Below are 17,078 nucleotides of genomic sequence, written 5' to 3' on the forward strand. Positions count from 1 at the left end.
CTTTCACTTTATGTATTGGATAGAATAGATATATTAAAATAGATTTTACCTAATGCACTCAATATACCTATGCTGCTGTACATGCGATCTCCGAAGTCATTACTCAAATGGGGATATTAGCCCTAACTTTGCTACTTACACGCACACACTCGTATGTGTGGCTCACATGCAGATACGAGTGTGTGTGCAAGTGTGAGTGAGTTGTATGGTTTTAGTCACTTTATGTAACCTTGGTTCATTTGTAAGAGCATCTTCAGTCTTGAACTAATTTTTTACCCAAATTTGGATCAAAACTCATTTTGGGTCGGTCCTACTCCCGTGGCAAAATGATCTTTTACCCAAATATATTATTTTTTAATTATTCAATGGCAATAATGTAAATAAAAGGGGAACAAATTTGATTTGGAGTAGAGAGTGACCGGTGTAAAAAAAAGCAGAAGAAGAAGAACTCGCCCATCTCCATAACCACTGCCAACCTTTGCGATTTCCTCCAAGTCGACCCGTGCTCTGGCAACCACCAATCACCACAACCTTCTGGCAACCATCCAAACAGTATACTACTTACCACCACCCAAAAAACTCTGATCCATATATCCTCCTTTCTTTTCCATCCATAGGAACTCGTTCTGGCGACGGCGACGATGTGAATTCCCTAATCTCTGGATCTGATCTCCATTTGTAGGAACTCGCTCCATCTGTACGTCTCTTTCTCTAACTAGCCATTGGAAAAATTGGGAAAAGGGTTTGAGTTGTTTCAAATTTGAGCAAAGAAATGGGTAAAACCCAAAATGGAAAAAGATTTGGATAAAAGATTGGAAAGAGATTTTTAAGATTTTTGGTCAAATTCTGAATTTAGGGAAAGTGTTTGGATCAAGACTAGAGAATCTCTAATGACACTATATTCAAAGCAACTTGTACAGAAACACACGCGCGCACATTAACGCATGTAAAAAACTATAAACCACAGATAAACCAGAACAGGGGCAATTCCCAAGCACAAAGTGTTTTCACTAATTTTTTATGAAGAGCAAAATAAGTTTTGTATTTACAGAAGAAACCAGTACAAAATGAGAAAACAAGAGCACAAGAAGTCCACTTATTACAGAAGAAGATACAGCAAACAAACAGAGTGATTCCATATCACACACAGCCTTAAATCGAATTGCGTAAGGTTTTTGGTTCCCCTCCAGCAATTGTCTGAAATCTGGATACCCAAAAACATGTCAAGAGAGGTCGTCGGTCCCACCCTAGTAGTCCCACATTAGCGGCCCACATCTCCCCCCACATTTTGGAACTGTTCGAGACAGTTACAGCAGAGCATCCATTACACATTCTATTCTATCCATCTTTTATGGCAAATTCCTTCCCCGCCAAATCTTCCAGTGTTATATTCAGGGTGTCAACAGAACCTCTTCTCACTTCCTCCCCACGAGCAGCCAGGACGTCCTCAATGCTCCCCGGTAGTCCAAACATCCCCAGATGATCTGCAATCAGGTGTAGATTGTTGCAACCACCACACCGAGCCACCACCACACCTTTCTCATACGATTCACGACACATAGTCTTGATTGATCTTGTCTCACAGACCTTGCAAGTAAAGACCATCGCAAGATCGTGACGAGAGGATACCTTCAATTTGGAGGTGGCACTAAATTTCACAGCAGAATTGTCATTATTGATTTGGTTGGAGAGAGCTTTTGGTGAGTTGGAATCCCACTGGTCATTATCGGTTGGATTGGAGAGAGGTTTTGATGAGTCAGAATCTGACCTCAAACTAGAAGCTTTATGGCTTTCCTCATCTTTGTCAGCTTGTTCACTCGATTCATTCAGAGTCTGAATTCTTCTTTTGCATAATCTATCTACGGTAAAGAAAGATTTTGCAGATGGAAGAAACTTCCACAAGGGTTCTGCAGCCAGTATATCCAAAACAAAATGTGAGAGGAGAAGGAGAAGGAGATGATGATGATGATGACGACGATGGTAACCTATCCTACATGGAATTGGGTAAACTATCAGGGGTATGTTTCTACGTGTCAAACTCGTCTACTAATTCTTATGTCAAGGACATTGGAGTGCTGTAAATATTAACATACTTATTTTATTTCCTAAGGTATATAGTGTTCAAAAGGTACCATAGATCATTTTATGCATAATATAAAAGTTCTATGCATAGTTATTATCCAGGTAAGTGTCCAATTAAATTCAAGAACTATGAACTGTATACTCGTGTAATTCTTATGAACTATGAACGGGGAACATTTTCATTACTGCCATTCTTGAAAAACAATTTGAAGCTTTGCTGAGGAAAATTATACGTTTTTCAGCCTCTAGCAAATAGTCCCTTTCAATTTTCTCCGTTACAAATTTGTTATGAAATTGAGAATATTTGTGCTCATGCATCTCCTTCTTGCAAGACTAATTGTAATTAAATCACCGAGTTTAAATAAAGACTACATGCAGAGGAAACATTAGCGTTTAGAGCACCACCCTGTCAAGACGGAAGCTGACAGTCCAATGGAACTTCCATGGATTTAATCATCAACTTGATGAATTAACTTTAAGACATAGGACTTTCCTTGTGATAACAGGTGGTTCAAAAGGATCCCGCGTTCTTCCATCAAATAGTCTACTTTTTCCTGGATACTTGGGTTGAAATACCCACAGATTCGATGTTTGCTAACTGACTTCACATAATTCAGAAAAAAAAAAAAAAAAAACTAGTTTTTGCGAAGCTTGTTGTCCATATCTCTCATTGAAAGGCGTTATTCGATAATGCCAGTCTAGCACAATAGAATGAACAGTGCAGTGGCAACAAACGCAAGAATATTTACTTCCATAATCTCAGTGTTTTTTAGTTCACAATAACTTGGGATTTGATCTCATATATTCCATGTTAGCATCTCCATCTTACTCAATTCTTTACCGAATTTCAAGTAAAAATTTGAATAAAAGCTTCATTTGGTATGAAGCACTTCAATGGGAAAGTTCCAATCTAAGCATAAATTTGAGTAGAAGGTTCATTAATGCCATAGTGGTAAATTTGAGAGGGAGAAAATGGCCTTCAAATTTTGAATAAGGAATTGAGTCTCCCTTTATTTGGTTAAATTTTTTTGAGTAAAACCCAATTTGATATGGGTTTGAGTCAAGGGCTCGGGAAAGATTTAAGAGATTTTAGTCAAATTTTGATTCTGAGTTCAAAATAGAGAAAGGGCTGGTCATATTTATACCCTGATTTTAGTAAAAGCTTCATTCAATATGAAACACTTCAATGGACAATCCCAAATCTAAGCACAAATTTGAGTAAAAAGCTCCATTAATGGCAGGGTTGTAAATTTGGGAGGACAAAAATAGCCTTTCAGGTGCGGCTTCAGGATTAGAGTTCAGCGGTTGTGACAAAATCTGACAAAATCGTATAGAAAATTTTTGTGGTATAAAACTCTGTATGGATTAAAGTTTTTTTTATTATTATAGTTAGAAATTTATTGGGACTGGTTTGTGTTATTTGTTGAGCTATATTATCTAATTATTCACAAATGTAACTCAATTTTATTCATTTTGACTTCGTACTCCTAATCCTAATCCAGTGCAGACAATACTAAAGAAAAACCAAATTACATATCAAAAATTATAAACAAAATTAACACATTTTCTGACCCGGAGGTTCGCTTGAACTCCTCACCACAACCCCTCAACTAATGGTGGAGCCGCCCATGAGGCCTTACAAAATTCGAGTAAAAATTTAAAGTTTCATGAGGTCAAAACCACAGTACGGGGTTCCAAAGTACTACATCACCTGCTCTTTCATGTAGGCCAATAATTCCCAAAATATAGGTAAATCTCTCTTGGGTTTTTCTAAAAATTTCAGTTGTATCCACCAAAGCTCCGATTGTACGACATAGGGGTTACGAATATGAGAGAGAGAGAGAGAGAGAGAGAGAGAGAGATTACCGTTTGGAATAGAGGAGGTTTGGGGCTTTGAAGTGGCGAAGAGTGAGAGTAATCGCCTGTGGACCTGCCGAGTCGCCATTCAAGATTTTGGTTCCCAAATTTGCAATTTTGACCCTTGAGCAAAGCAGAGCGGCAAAACATAAACATAAATACGGAGTAAAAATGAAGCTGAAGCGGTAGTATGCAAAAGAAAGAAGGATGGAAATTTAATCTTTCACCCCCTTAATTTTAACAAATTACAATGCTGTGCCCTTAAAAACTTCCAGAACCAACAAGTTTAATTTGGTAGTGGAATGAGAAGTAGGGAAATCCTAATCGCAAGAAAAACAATTTCCTCCGCATTTTTGTCGCACTTTCCTTCTTAACCATTTTTTAATTTCCTACTCTCCCTTTTCACAAATTCCAAACACGCTGCTAATTTGTACTATTTCTATTTCCACTTTCCATTACTACTTTGTGTAACAATTCTACTGCTGGAGTATTACTATAAAACACCTACTGTGTGTGTAAATGTTTGTGCAAGGAGAAAAACTTAATGCATTTATTATTTGTTTATTTATTCATACATTTGACTTTATAATAAGAGAATAATTTCAAAACAAGAAAATTGGTTTAGTTTAAGCTCATTAATTTGTTGGCATTTTTTCCATTTTCTGGAAACATTTTTCTGGAATGGATCATCCGGAAAAGTTTCTGCTTAAAGAACTTTTACTGAGAGCTCACTTACGCCTACTTGCCCTCAGGGTGTGTTATGTCACTAAAGTTTGATCCTGTGTGGTATTATTTGATCATGTGTCTATTCATATCCAGTCAAATTGGAGTAGTTTTCTCGAGGCTTACGAGACGTACCATTTGGATTGTCTACAACATCCGTCCGTGTAGACCAAGGTTTTCCACCTTGGGGATGAGCACGTCTTCTAAGGATCTTCAGATCAAATAGACTCTACTGTAACACCTTGCTATAGCAACATAAAGCGAACAACTAAGAGAGAGAACAAATTTGGTTCAAAGTCCCCTTTCCGTAAAAGCCTACGAATGAAATACAATGAGAGAAAATCAGACCAATTTTACTTGACCAATGAGAAAGCTCCAACTCATTTTCAGGAATTCCACAAATTCTACCCACTCGTATTTCTTGAGTCCTGTCCAGCCAAATCTTCTAGTGTTAAATTCAGAGTATCAATAGAACCTCTTTTCACTTCCTCCCCACGAGCAGCCAAGAGGTCCTCGATGCTCCCTGGTTCTCCAAACCACCCGAGATGATCTGAAATCAGGTGTAAGTTATTGCACCCACCACACCGCGCCACCACCACGCCTTTCTCATAGGATTCCCGGCACACTGTCTTTATGGATCTTGTTTCACAGACCTTGCAAGTAAAGACCATCGCTAGATCGTGACGAGAGGATACCTTTAAGTTTGAGGAGGCCATGAATTTCACAGAAGAATCAAAGTTATCAGTTGAGTTGGAGAGAGATTTTGATGAGTCAGAATCAGGCCTCAAACTCGAAGCTTCATGAATTTTCACATCTTTTAGCTCACTTGGTTCAGGTAACGTTTGTATTCTTCTTGTGCATATTTCAGCTCTGCTCAAGAAAGAATTTGCCGAGGGAAGAAACTGCCATGAGGGTCCTGCAAGCAACAGATTCAATCATTCAATAGAAAACAAGAGAGAGAGAGAGAGAGAGAGAGAGAGAGAGAGAGAGAGGAGGAGAAGAAAACAAAAAATACTCATTCTAAAAGAATGACCGATTGGTTTATCAGCTCCTATGGAGTCATTAATTAAAAATAGAAAAAGGCTCCAATAGAGCCATAAGCATTTTCCATGCATCTATGCATATATACCAAATTACCAATTCTGACCTCTTGGAGAAGTTCCTTGTCTTAGGATAATATCATTGCGTCCACGTATGATGCTTACTAGAGTTACTAGGCATTAAGCAGTGGCAAACAATTAATTGAATATTAGACCGAGAACTTGATTCTAATACACAAACCGAGGTTTATGCGGACGCTGTTTGTCCCTGTAGTTGCTCAGTTCAAAATTATGTCGATTTCTGGAAGGGATCATTTTCTGTACTTGAAAGTTGGAATATTTATGGCTTAGAGCATTAGCTTCAGGCAATCTATGTCGCTCTGTATGTAACTTTAGCTAGCCAATGGTTCAAAATAGCCTTGCATGAGGCTCATCACTCGTGAATCATTCCAAGTGGCTTGCCACACTTTGCAATTGCAACAGTCACTCTCTCTTTAAGAGAGGCACTATTCACTCAGCTTTCAATATTTTGTATTATATTTGTGAAAGCAGTATGTATAAAATGCACATAACAATCAGAACTGCATGAATTGTTCATTTTAGAATATAGAAAAAGTAAAGTAGAAGATAAGGAATAATAAAACAAAGTCGTTACAGAGAAGCTGATGTAACGTGCTTTTAAAAAGGTGACTACCTGAAAAGGAAAATTGACTTTTGAAGAATAATGTAGTCCAAAATTTGATGAGCTTGGTGCTGATGCTCTTAGCTGTGGGCATCCTCAAACGCGGTACAAAACATGTAGTATGCACATTTGGCATCACTTAGCAGAACAATATCAGTAATGGGACTACCGCACGCATTACCGCAGCAGGTTTTGAGATCTCTCATGAACAATTTTAACTCTTACGGTCAGAGGCTGAAGTTGACTTATAGCAAAAAGATAATCTGCAGTTGCTTAACACTTAATAGTTGTCTAACGAATTTCGTGATCTTTAAGCACTTGAGATGTAGGATTGTGGCTTTCACTCACATAATAATAATTTTGGAGCATTCTTATCTTTGAACATTTCAATCTAACAAATGAAACCCTAATCTTTAACCCCAAGGCGTAAGTGGCAACCTAATTTATGATATGTGCCTCGGGAAGTGCAAATCTAGATGTCAAAACTGCACTTGCGTGAATATCCCATGAAGCTATTAGCTACCCCAGAGACCCCTAGCAGTACTGTAGTCACCCAAATGAAGGAGGAATGCACAATGTTATGAGATTATTCTCAATCCACAGGCTGGGAATGCCCACACTTAAGGAAAGGAAGAAAACACTAATCATTATTCATTATCCCTCTTTCTCCATCGGCTATCTTTGAATGTATATCTACTTTGATCCTATTTTACTGGCTCTTCACTACTGCAAGACCTCCAGTAAGTTTTCGGACAAAACTTCACTGATTCCAAATCCTTAAAAGAATTCAAAAAATAATACTAATAAAATAAAAATGGCAAGCCTAGTCCGCAATGCGGTGCTTCATTTGCTAAGTGATTTAGTTGTATCCTCAGGACTATTTAACGAGTAATTTTGTCAGTGGCTCTTGCCTCTTACAAAAAATTACAACATTTTGCAATTTAGCTAAAAATAGGAAAACCATTTCTGTATCTCCATATCCACCTTATAGGGATAATCACCATCAACGAGAACATAGAAGCTAACCAGAACTGTTCTGTAAATGATATATTCCACGTAAACTAAATCAAGACTGATTCAATTACCAAAACGGAAACTCAAACGAAAGGGGAATCGAACCCAACTTCTAAAGTTCATAACAGGCCTATTCGCGACAAACTAGGTCACAGATGTGTGAGTGTGTGTGTGTGTGTGTGTGTGTGTGTGAGAGAGAGAGAGAGAGAGAGATTACCGTTATAGAGAGAGGAGGTTTGAGGGTGTCTAGCGGAAAAGAGAGGGAGTAATCGCCTCTGAATCTGTCGAGCCGCCATTGAATGATTGTGTTGCCCAACTTCTCAAGTTAACGTAGAGGCCCTAGAGGGGACGACAAATTTATACTCGCGGTACTAGAAATAACTTGAAGGAAAAGAAAAGAAGAGGAAAATTAGAGGAAAAAGGAGGAAAATCCGAGGATGTTGCCGACCAGTGCAAAGCGACCGATTCGACTATTCATTTTGGCATGGACAACTCGATAAAATTGGATGACATATAAATCTAAATTGTCTATTACTTGATTAATATCCAAACCATCGATTGCTAAGATAAGCGATTAAAACATGTAGCCCTCCCATTTCAAAAATTTCACCGTTCAAAATTCTAAAATTTATTTTCTCTTACAGTAAAACCAAAAAATGGTAAAGATTTTTTTTAAACATTTCTTTCTTTTCCCCACTTTCCCTAATTTCCAAGTAGAGCACTCTGACCCCTTTGATTTTGATCTATATACCTATTACGCCCTAACGCAAAAAACTCCTTTTAGCTTTTGGAGTAGGGATGGCAAAGTGAACCGAATCGATGGGTACCCAAACTGTAACCGAAATTTTTTCCCGAACCATAGCCGAAAAATTCCTCGTGGGTATGGGTATGTTTGAGACCTTGGATAACCGAACGGATATCGGTTCGGTTATGGTCTAACCGATACCCAAACCGAACCGATAACTGAACCGAATATTGAAATTACAAAAATACCCTTTGTATATATATAAGTATAAGTGGCGTGTAGGGTTTTCAGAATTCTCTCTCCCCCCCCCCCCCCCCCCCGCTCTCTCTCTCTCTCTCTCACTCACATAATCACCTATCCGATCATCTTCTCTCTCTCGCCCTCGCCGTACCAATCCTCTATCTCTAGCAACTAGGTTTGTTTCTCTCTCTATATAGGCGTACATGCATCTATCTCTATCTGACCTCGTCGTGGGTTTCCTCGTTCAATCGTGGTATCGACTAATCAAGTTGCTTATCTGATTCCACAGCCTAAGTGGAAAGCTCCTACTCAAGGAAATGTTGAAATCAATTGTGATGCCTGGTTGAAGAAGGAACTTGGTCAAGGTTCAGATTACTATATCCTTGGTTAGGTCACATATTGTTTCTTGATGCAAAAAAGTGAAGAATAAAAGCTACGTATGAACTAAGATCTGGGTTTTCTTTTTCCGGCTTGGTACTCCTGTGAAGAATAGTAGCCATGAATTTCTTTTTCCCCTTGTCTTCGTTTGATACAGCTTGTTTCGTTTGATTCATAGCTTGTTTCATTTGATTCAAAGTTTGTTTCGGTTATCCATTCGGTTCGGAGTGGTTCACCACTCCTCTACCCATTCGGGTTTCGGGGCGGATATGGGTAGCCATTCGCTTTCGGTGATCGGGTACGGATTTGCCAATAGTGTGATTTTCAAAAAGTGGAGTGACAATCGATTACCTTTATATTTTGATAGGAGGAAACCATTTTCCTATTTCACTCCTATTTTTCTTGTTTCCGTAACATAAACAATAGGAGGTTCTAAGATATCATCATGTCCAAACCGTAATCTGATTATGCTTATTAAACAATAGATGGTTATGTTAAGGCATGACTTCTAATTTTTATGAGGAGGGAAGCTAATGGGTGTGCTCATGAATTAGCAAAGACAGACTTGAAGTTTGAGCTAAGAGAGTTAATTCACGAGCAAGTCCTTTTGGAGGTCCTAGAGTATTTGCGGAACGATGTTGATGGCATTGACAGATTATCCGTAGCTAGTAGTGGCTTTGGTGTTCAGGGCCTAGGCCTTCATTTTTAACCAAACCAAAAAAGAGAGAGAGAGAATATTTACTTGTGAACATAAACTTTAGTATCTTAAAATGATTTTAACCCTTTTTTTCGCTATTCTTTTTAGTATCCAAGAGTCCCTTAAAACTCAGAGAGAGGAATGTAGTTTTATACACGTCAAAAATCTCAGGGGGGTCATTATAGTTTCGGCTCTACAAAGGAATCAAAAAAATATGTAAAAAGAATCACATTTTACAAAAAAAATCAGATGGGACGACATTAAAGAAGACACCTATTTCGAAATTTTTTCGTCTTTAGTAAAAAGATTTTTACTTTTGGTTATAAGGCCATCCATAGTGGTATAATCAAAAATAAATAACCAAAAGTTGACACGTCAGCTTTTGATTATTCATTTAAGAGGTTGTTAAGCTTAACAATGTTGAGGTTTATAATGGTCACTTCTAGTCCATAACCAAAATAAGGAGTCCACTACAATTTCACACAATCTCTCTCTCCCCATCTGTTTTCTGCCATTCACTTCCCTCCATTACGTTTTTTTTTTGGCAAAAATATATCGAACATATGGTGTTTTTCCTAGTGTTATCTATCAAAACTATACCGAAACTTTTTTTTTCTTCCTATTTCTATAGCCTATATCACAAATCCACCACTCTCTTAATCTTTCAAAAAAAATCAGACGTGTTCTTGAATTTGGAAAAGAATGCAAGGTTCTTTTTTTTTTTTTTTTTGCAAGGTTCTTCATTTGCTCAACCATAGGGAGAGGAACAAAAAAGGAATAATCATTTTTTAGTCAAAAAAAAGTCTCTTTTTTTGCTAAAAAGTGATTATTTCTCAAAATACTTGGGTAAAAGTAAAAAAAAAAAAATACTTTTCTGATTCCTCTAGTCGAGACGAATCAATAACCCATAAAAATTTGGTGCAAAACTAACAAATGGGAAAAAATTCAAATAAAGACAATTTTCAGATTTAAGTTAAGTTTAAGTTAAATTCATAAGAATGCAGCCTAAAATAAAAACGGGGAAAAAGAGTAAAATACCTTAATCCGGCAACGATGAGTTAAATTGTAGTAGATGATCTAGAAATATGAGCTTCATTTTTGGAGAAAAAGAAAGAGAAACAATTTGTGGTTGAAGTAAAGAAAATATAGAGCAAGTGAAGAAGATGAGAAGAAAATACTAGTTGAAATATGCGCGTATATAAATTTTGGAACCAATTAACTTATGTAGTGTGGGGTTCACAAATTTTGATTATTGAAAAAGGTTGCTAGTTTTGATTATCCAAAGCCCAAAATTTGATTATTTCTAAGGATGTTGCTAAGTTTGATTATACCATTGTGAGTCATTTTTTGCACAAATATTGTTAACTTTAACAACAACTGACTTTTGATTATACCACTGTGGATGGCCTAAGTTTTTAACTTTTACACTCTTCTCATCAAGATAAATGAATGTCCAATCGAAAAAATTTAACGTAAATCTAACGAAAATACAAGAAGTAATGGTACGGCAATTTATTTTTGTTTATTTAAGGAAACAAGAAGTTTTTTTTTTGAGGCTGTGATATTATCTTAAATTAAGAGTTAAGCCTAGCTTATGAGAGCATTTTGTATGGGAATTCGGTGAATGTGAATAATGTATGAGAGCACCTTGTTATGTCTTAAACTATGATATTGTCATAACAAATGAGTAGGACTTGGCGTATGAGAACGTTGTGTATGGAAACATAATATTAGTAGATGGGAACGTAGTGTTTTTTATTTTATTTTTATGACTTTTGAAACCCCGCACCTAAATTGTGATTTTGAAAACTTATTCGATTAAAAAATTGGGGTTGTAGTGTTATGGTCTTAAATTCCGCACTAACCTTTTATCTTTAAAAATAAAATGTTCAAGTTGATCCGTATTTTGTTTAAATTCTTGTAACAATGAATCACATTTTTGGGGGCGCTACAATAGTTTTGCTTTGTTTTGACTTTTGATTTGATTCAAGTCAAAATATTCATATTAATTATTATTCTCGATAAAAATATAATTATAGATATATTATTATTATAGTACAAAAGGTAAAAAAATACAATAAAAAAAAACGAAACAGCTATATTTATTATTTCTAGTACTGGCTTATCTAAATTTATTTCAATTTTAGTCCATATTCATACAGTGTTATAATTTCTCAAGTCGAGAGGAAAAATAAAAAATCTAGGCTCTGTTTGGAACCCAAGGAAAAGGAAGGAAAGAAAAAGAAAATAAAATGGGAGGAAAAATTTATTTTCTTCTCTTCCAACCAAACAATAAGAGAAATTTTTTTTAGTTTTCCTTTCTTGTCTTTTCATTTTCTTTCCAAACAGAGCCTTAAATAACGCGGGCTATTTTTCAAGGTGGCCGCTATTCGCAACCCAATTCTTGCTACTCGCAGTCAATTGCTACCTACAAACCACCACCTTATAAGGAATTGCTACTTACAACCAATAAATTATTCCTGAACTCCCCTTTTTGCCTTTCTATACAATAAACATAACATACATACAACCCAACAATCCCATTCCTTCTTCTTCCATTCGTTCCCTTTTCTAACCTAGGTTTTCTTTCTCTCCAGTCCATCCACAGCTCCAGTCGACTCCCACCACCCACAGGTACCATTACCGCCACCACCCACCTACCCAACATTACCGCCCCCACCCCACAGGCCCACCTCCCGTCTCTCTCTCCCTCCCCCGTTTCTTCTTCTCCTATTGCCCCATTTCTTCTTCTCCTCCATCAGTCACCACCACAGCCACCACAACACCACTCTCACCACACCACAATAGCAATACAACTTTGAGGCGAATGAGGTGTGAGAACAGAGAAGAAAGCACAACACACCGGCATCACCAACTATTTAGAAGTTGAACATTGGTAAATTTTTGAATCTTGTTATTACGCGGGTGTTTTTTATTTTTGTTCAATTTTAGTTTGAATTTTTTTGAGAAACGCACAGTAAGTATGTTGCTATTTCGTGTATTTCAGATTTGATCGAACATTAGAGTCCGTTTGTTTTCCACAGTTTCGGATATTAAAGTCTGATTGTTTGCCCCTATTCGGATTTTAAGATCTGAAATTTATTGCCTCATTCGGATTTTAGTATCCAATTGGCCGATTGGCCCATATGTACTACAATAGCAGCTGAATTTGTTAGCATAGCTCATTCGGAATGTAATATTTGAATTTTTTTGCCTCATTCAGATTTTAATATCCAAAATATTTGATCTCATTCGGACTTTAAATTATACCCGAGTCGTGTATGTATTTTACCCCAATTCTGTAATCGGTCTCTGTAAGTTTTTCACTCTAGACGTTTTCATCATATGATGTGAACCGATTAGACAGTGACACGAACCCGTTGACATTGTCCAGGAATGATTGACAAAATTTTTGAATTTTAATATGTAGCTGAATTTGTAAGGTAAGGTCATTCGGAATTTAATATCTGAAATGTTTTGCCTCATTCGGATTTTAATATCCAAAGTATTTTACCCCATTCGGACATTAGAGTCCGATTTGTCCCCTCTATTTCAGTCATTAGAATCCGATTGTGTGAGAACCCATAAACATTCATAACATTACCCCACTCGGAGTTCTTTCTTCTCCATTGAAAAATAATAGGAAAACCCTAATTTGGCTTGAAGAACTTGAAGTAATTTCTTGGAGTTTGACATGTAATCTGAAAATTTCTCTTCTTGTGGTAAGAAATCTTCCTTAAACTATGAGTATTGATGAATATGTGCATATAGAATCAACCTACATGGAAGAGATTTAAGAATTAGGGTTCTATAGTGCTTACATGGTGATTTTATACCTAATTCATCTCAAATTCTCAAATTTTGTTAATTGGTATGGATACTATGATTTTGATCATGGAAACCCAAGATTGATGCATGTTGGTTGGTATATAGATGGATTATGAGTATGAACTTGTAGAATTTTGAAGTTGCTTACTACTATTGATGTTGAGAAATTTTGGAAAATCTGGGCAGCATCCAAAGTTGCGTTTTTCATCAAATTTGTTACACTTAGACAAGTTTATTGGTTATGGGTCCTTTCGAGTCTTAAAGATAGTTAAGTTGGTGTTGTTTTGGCGATGGAATCATCAAAAAATATGAAGTACACAATTTGTAATGAATATTCGATCACAGACTGCTCTGCTGAAAAACTGTGTTTCCTGCACAGAATTTCTGACTTTGAGATTGAATTTGAGTTGGTTCTCTTGCTTATAAAATTCCGGAAAAAATCAAGGATGAACTTTGATGTGTTATTATGAGTTATACCAAATCCCAGGTCATTTGGGTGTATACTTTAATCTTGGCAGATTTTACAAATTGGTGTGACACTGCTGGAAATACTTTGACCATAGCATGTGGTCTGAGTTTGTGGAATTAATTGAGCGACCTAACGAGGTCGTATTATTCTAATTTTTTGAGTAGTTGCTGTTCTATATATCTAATTTGATCTTATAAATTCGTGGTTCTTAACTCTGTACGGATTAGTCTTTAAAAATACAACTTAGAGTCTTCTATTTGGGAGGGACATGCATTTCATGCATTCATATGTTGCTTTGTGCAAGTAAACTTGATTTTTTCTTTTTGTAAAGGTGATTTGGTGATATCAATTGTGTACTAGGTGTTAACGAGGTTCCGAGGTTGTCCGAGATACGTAGTCCGTGAGAGACGTGTTGGTGAATCTTTTGTGTAGAAGTTAGAGGTGGGGTTTTCTTGACACTTGGCTCATATTTTATTACATGTGCAAGTCTTATGCCAATTTAATACTTCTCTTATGAGCTTGAAAGTAAAAAGTTTATTGATGGAAAGTTTTTGTCATGTTACCATTGATAGATGCTGATATAATTCTATAGCCAAGGTTTATGTGGCATGTCGTTGGTATTACCTGACACGGTAGTTTATTCTTTGTTAAACTTTGTTTTGGGTGTTTCTAGACGCGGGGTGTGACACCGATTGATGTATCTTTATTCAAAAATTAGTATCCAATTCACCTACCTTTAATTCAAGCGTTAGACTAATGTATTGTTTGTAATGTACAGAAAATACAATGACACAAGTTCCTCCTACTGTTTCTGCAAGGAAGAGGAAGGCCGAGCAAGCTTTAATTTTGGAAAATAAACGAGGCAAAACACGAGAACGAGGGCAAAGGCAAGAGGTTGGGGGTGAGGAGGATGTGGTGGTTGAGCAACATCGTGAGATAGACTTTAGTACCTAGTAGGAAAATAAATACTATAGTTTTGTATGTGTTTTCATATTAGTCAAATGCAATAATGTGATAAACCTTGATTCATGTATAGATTCGTATCGTTTTTGCGGAAATCGTACTTCAGGGTCTCACCCCGTCCCGTAGAGGTGCCGTATACCGAGAGTGCAGAAGAGCGCAATGCAGCGGCTTTGGCTATTTTGGACAGTGTTTTGGGTGGTACTGGGGCTACGACTTCAACTTGCCCGTATGAACTATGACAAGCACTTGTTGAAATGCAGAGGACTTTGAGGGGAACAGAGACTGCTGAAGCGAGCACAGCAGGCCCTAGTTCGGATCGTTACTCGAGTCGTTACACTAAGTGCCGGCGCCATGACCATACTTGAGACTTGATGTTCTATGACTTATTTTTGATGGACTCTTTATGGCCTTGTATTTATTTTGGACACTTTATGGCCATGGTTTATGGATTACTTTCCGTGGTGGAATGACTTTTATTTTATTGCGGATAACTATTAGGATATTTGTGATAATTGGATACCGTTAAAATATGAATGCTAAGTAGGGCACCTAAACGTATATTGGCTGGTTTGAATCATTCTTGATACTTTCCTAGGCACAGATAATTCGCTATACAATACTCGTATGTCAAAATTTAGATTTAAATGAGGAGTGCCGTACGAACCGACAATGCTGTAGACAAACATAGAACACTACAAAAAATAAGAGTTTGCATAAATTTCATATTTTATAATAAGATTCTATGAACTAAAATTTTACATAAAAGTCCTTCGAGCCAACCTAGTCTAGTTCGATTATGTCCGTCGTTGCCACATCGTTCCCTACTATGTTTTTAAACTCTTCGATCTTGTTTGAATATTGTATATCCCATCCATCCGCGAATGAGTAGTGATGTATATACCAATTCCTTGCAATATGCAGGATGGGGGAATTTGGTCGCAAATGTATCGTTACAAAGTGATCACCGTTAACGTGTCCGAGCGCAATCAAACGTCGACTCTTAGGGGAAAGGAGCGGATATCGTAGTGGGGCAATCTGAAATTTTATTGAATAGTCATGTCAAAAAATTTCTATACAAAATCCATTGTCTTATTTGACAAAATCTCGAGTGTCATTTAATAGTCCTGTCAGCACGTATTTCGAGGAATAAATTCGCTCCAAATAACCCATTTTTTACTTACTACATAAAAATGGCAGCATCATTGAATTTTTGGACACGAACACATTTTACGAGGACTAAAATTCCTGCAAATGTATATTTTCATGTTGGCACGTTATACGAGGAAGAATTACATCCCATTTTCACCAATAATAAATAAGGGAGTTAATTTTTAAATTTTCCTTTTAATTTCCACACTCTTTTTCATCCATAATAGCCCATTCATTCGGAGAAAATTCAATTCGGAAATAAATATTCGAAATATATAACAAGTTTTGGACTTTAATTTCTGATTTATATACCAGTACATGGAGTTTAATTTCCGAACAGAATGAGAACTATCAAATAGAATAACACCAATCGAACACTAATGTTCGAACTGAATAAATAATTTCGGAAACAAATATCCGAAAGTTATACCCATGTTAAGACTTTAATATCTGATTTTTATACCTTTAAGCATGACACCATTCGGATACTAATGTTCGAATTGGATCAATAAGTTCGAAAAGAAATATCCGAAATTTATACTCATGTTCGGACTTTAATATCTTATTTGTATACCTTTAATTGGATTCTAATTTCCGAATAAAATGAAAACTATGAGATGGCACGACACCATTCTTGTTTCTAAACAGAATGTCACAGACTTGACAACTATGAATTTTCAAACAAAAATACAATATAAGAGTTTTCTTGATGATCCGAAAACTACAAGCAGACGTAATCATCCAATTTTCATAACATTAGAACACATTACATAATACAACACATTAAATCGTTTCTCAATCTAAAAATGGCTAATTGACATGGATGACCTCTTTTGTTGCTACGTCAACGCCGATGATCTCGTTGAACTTCTGAATGGTCGCAACATGTGCTGCATCCCAATTTTTAGCGATAGAAAGACGATGTCTTTTCCAATTGCAAGCTATTGGCGGCATAGGGGAACCTTTTTTTAGGAATACCTGTCAAATTGCATTAGGTACTTATAAAAGATAAATTAAGTTGGACCTAAGGAGCACAATTCATTATATAGATGACAACAAATCATTTACCAAAATAATACCTGTACAAAGTGTCCGCCGTCAACAAACCCGATAGCAATAACCTTTCGTTTCATGGAGGGTAAAGGCTTCGATTGGAGAGGGAGGAATGTAAGACATTGAACATTTGATAAATGGACAAGGACACAATTATA

At 36.6% G+C, this 17,078-nt stretch overlaps 2 protein-coding genes across 3 annotated transcripts; both read right to left on the bottom strand.

Annotated features, from left to right (window-relative positions):
• Window positions 1-987: 987 nt before the first annotated feature.
• LOC131318691 (uncharacterized protein C24H6.02c-like) lies at window positions 988-4,972 on the bottom strand. The gene is made up of 3 exons (XM_058348624.1): window positions 4,798-4,972; window positions 3,949-4,062; window positions 988-1,907 (listed from the first exon to the last, which is right to left on the bottom strand). Exons 2-3 carry the CDS (start codon window positions 4,025-4,027, stop codon window positions 1,339-1,341), a joined length of 648 nt encoding a protein of 215 aa, XP_058204607.1. The 5' UTR covers window positions 4,028-4,062; window positions 4,798-4,972; the 3' UTR covers window positions 988-1,338.
• LOC131318693 (uncharacterized) lies at window positions 4,948-7,781 on the bottom strand. 2 transcript variants are annotated; one of them, XM_058348626.1, is made up of 2 exons: window positions 7,616-7,781; window positions 4,948-5,578 (listed from the first exon to the last, which is right to left on the bottom strand). In XM_058348626.1, exons 1-2 carry the CDS (start codon window positions 7,692-7,694, stop codon window positions 5,067-5,069), a joined length of 591 nt encoding a protein of 196 aa, XP_058204609.1. In that variant the 5' UTR covers window positions 7,695-7,781; the 3' UTR covers window positions 4,948-5,066. The 2 variants fall into 2 exon arrangements, with proteins under 2 accessions (XP_058204609.1, XP_058204608.1); XM_058348625.1 differs by lacking the exon at window positions 7,616-7,781 and adding an exon at window positions 6,397-7,010.
• Between the last annotated feature and the right edge of the window lie 9,297 nt (window positions 7,782-17,078).

Source organism: Rhododendron vialii, chromosome 3a, assembly GCF_030253575.1.
Source record: "Rhododendron vialii isolate Sample 1 chromosome 3a, ASM3025357v1".
In the NCBI taxonomy this organism is placed as follows: Eukaryota; Viridiplantae; Streptophyta; class Magnoliopsida; order Ericales; family Ericaceae; genus Rhododendron; species Rhododendron vialii.

What these genes read in the sequence shown, in the direction of transcription:
- LOC131318691 (XM_058348624.1), bottom strand. Translation starts at nt 4,027, where the DNA reads ATGGCGACTCGGCAGGTCCACAGGCGATTACTCTCACTCTTCGCCACT. An exon ending in AACCTCCTCTATTCCAAACG is followed by an intron (nt 1,908 to 3,948) that starts GTAATCTCTCTC and finishes TACTGGCTGCAG; the next exon opens with AACCCTTGTGGAAGTTTCTT.
- LOC131318693 (XM_058348625.1), bottom strand. Translation starts at nt 6,520, where the DNA reads ATGCCAAATGTGCATACTACATGTTTTGTACCGCGTTTGAGGATGCCC. An exon ending in AAGTCAATTTTCCTTTTCAG is followed by an intron (nt 5,579 to 6,396) that starts GTAGTCACCTTT and finishes TGTTGCTTGCAG; the next exon opens with GACCCTCATGGCAGTTTCTT.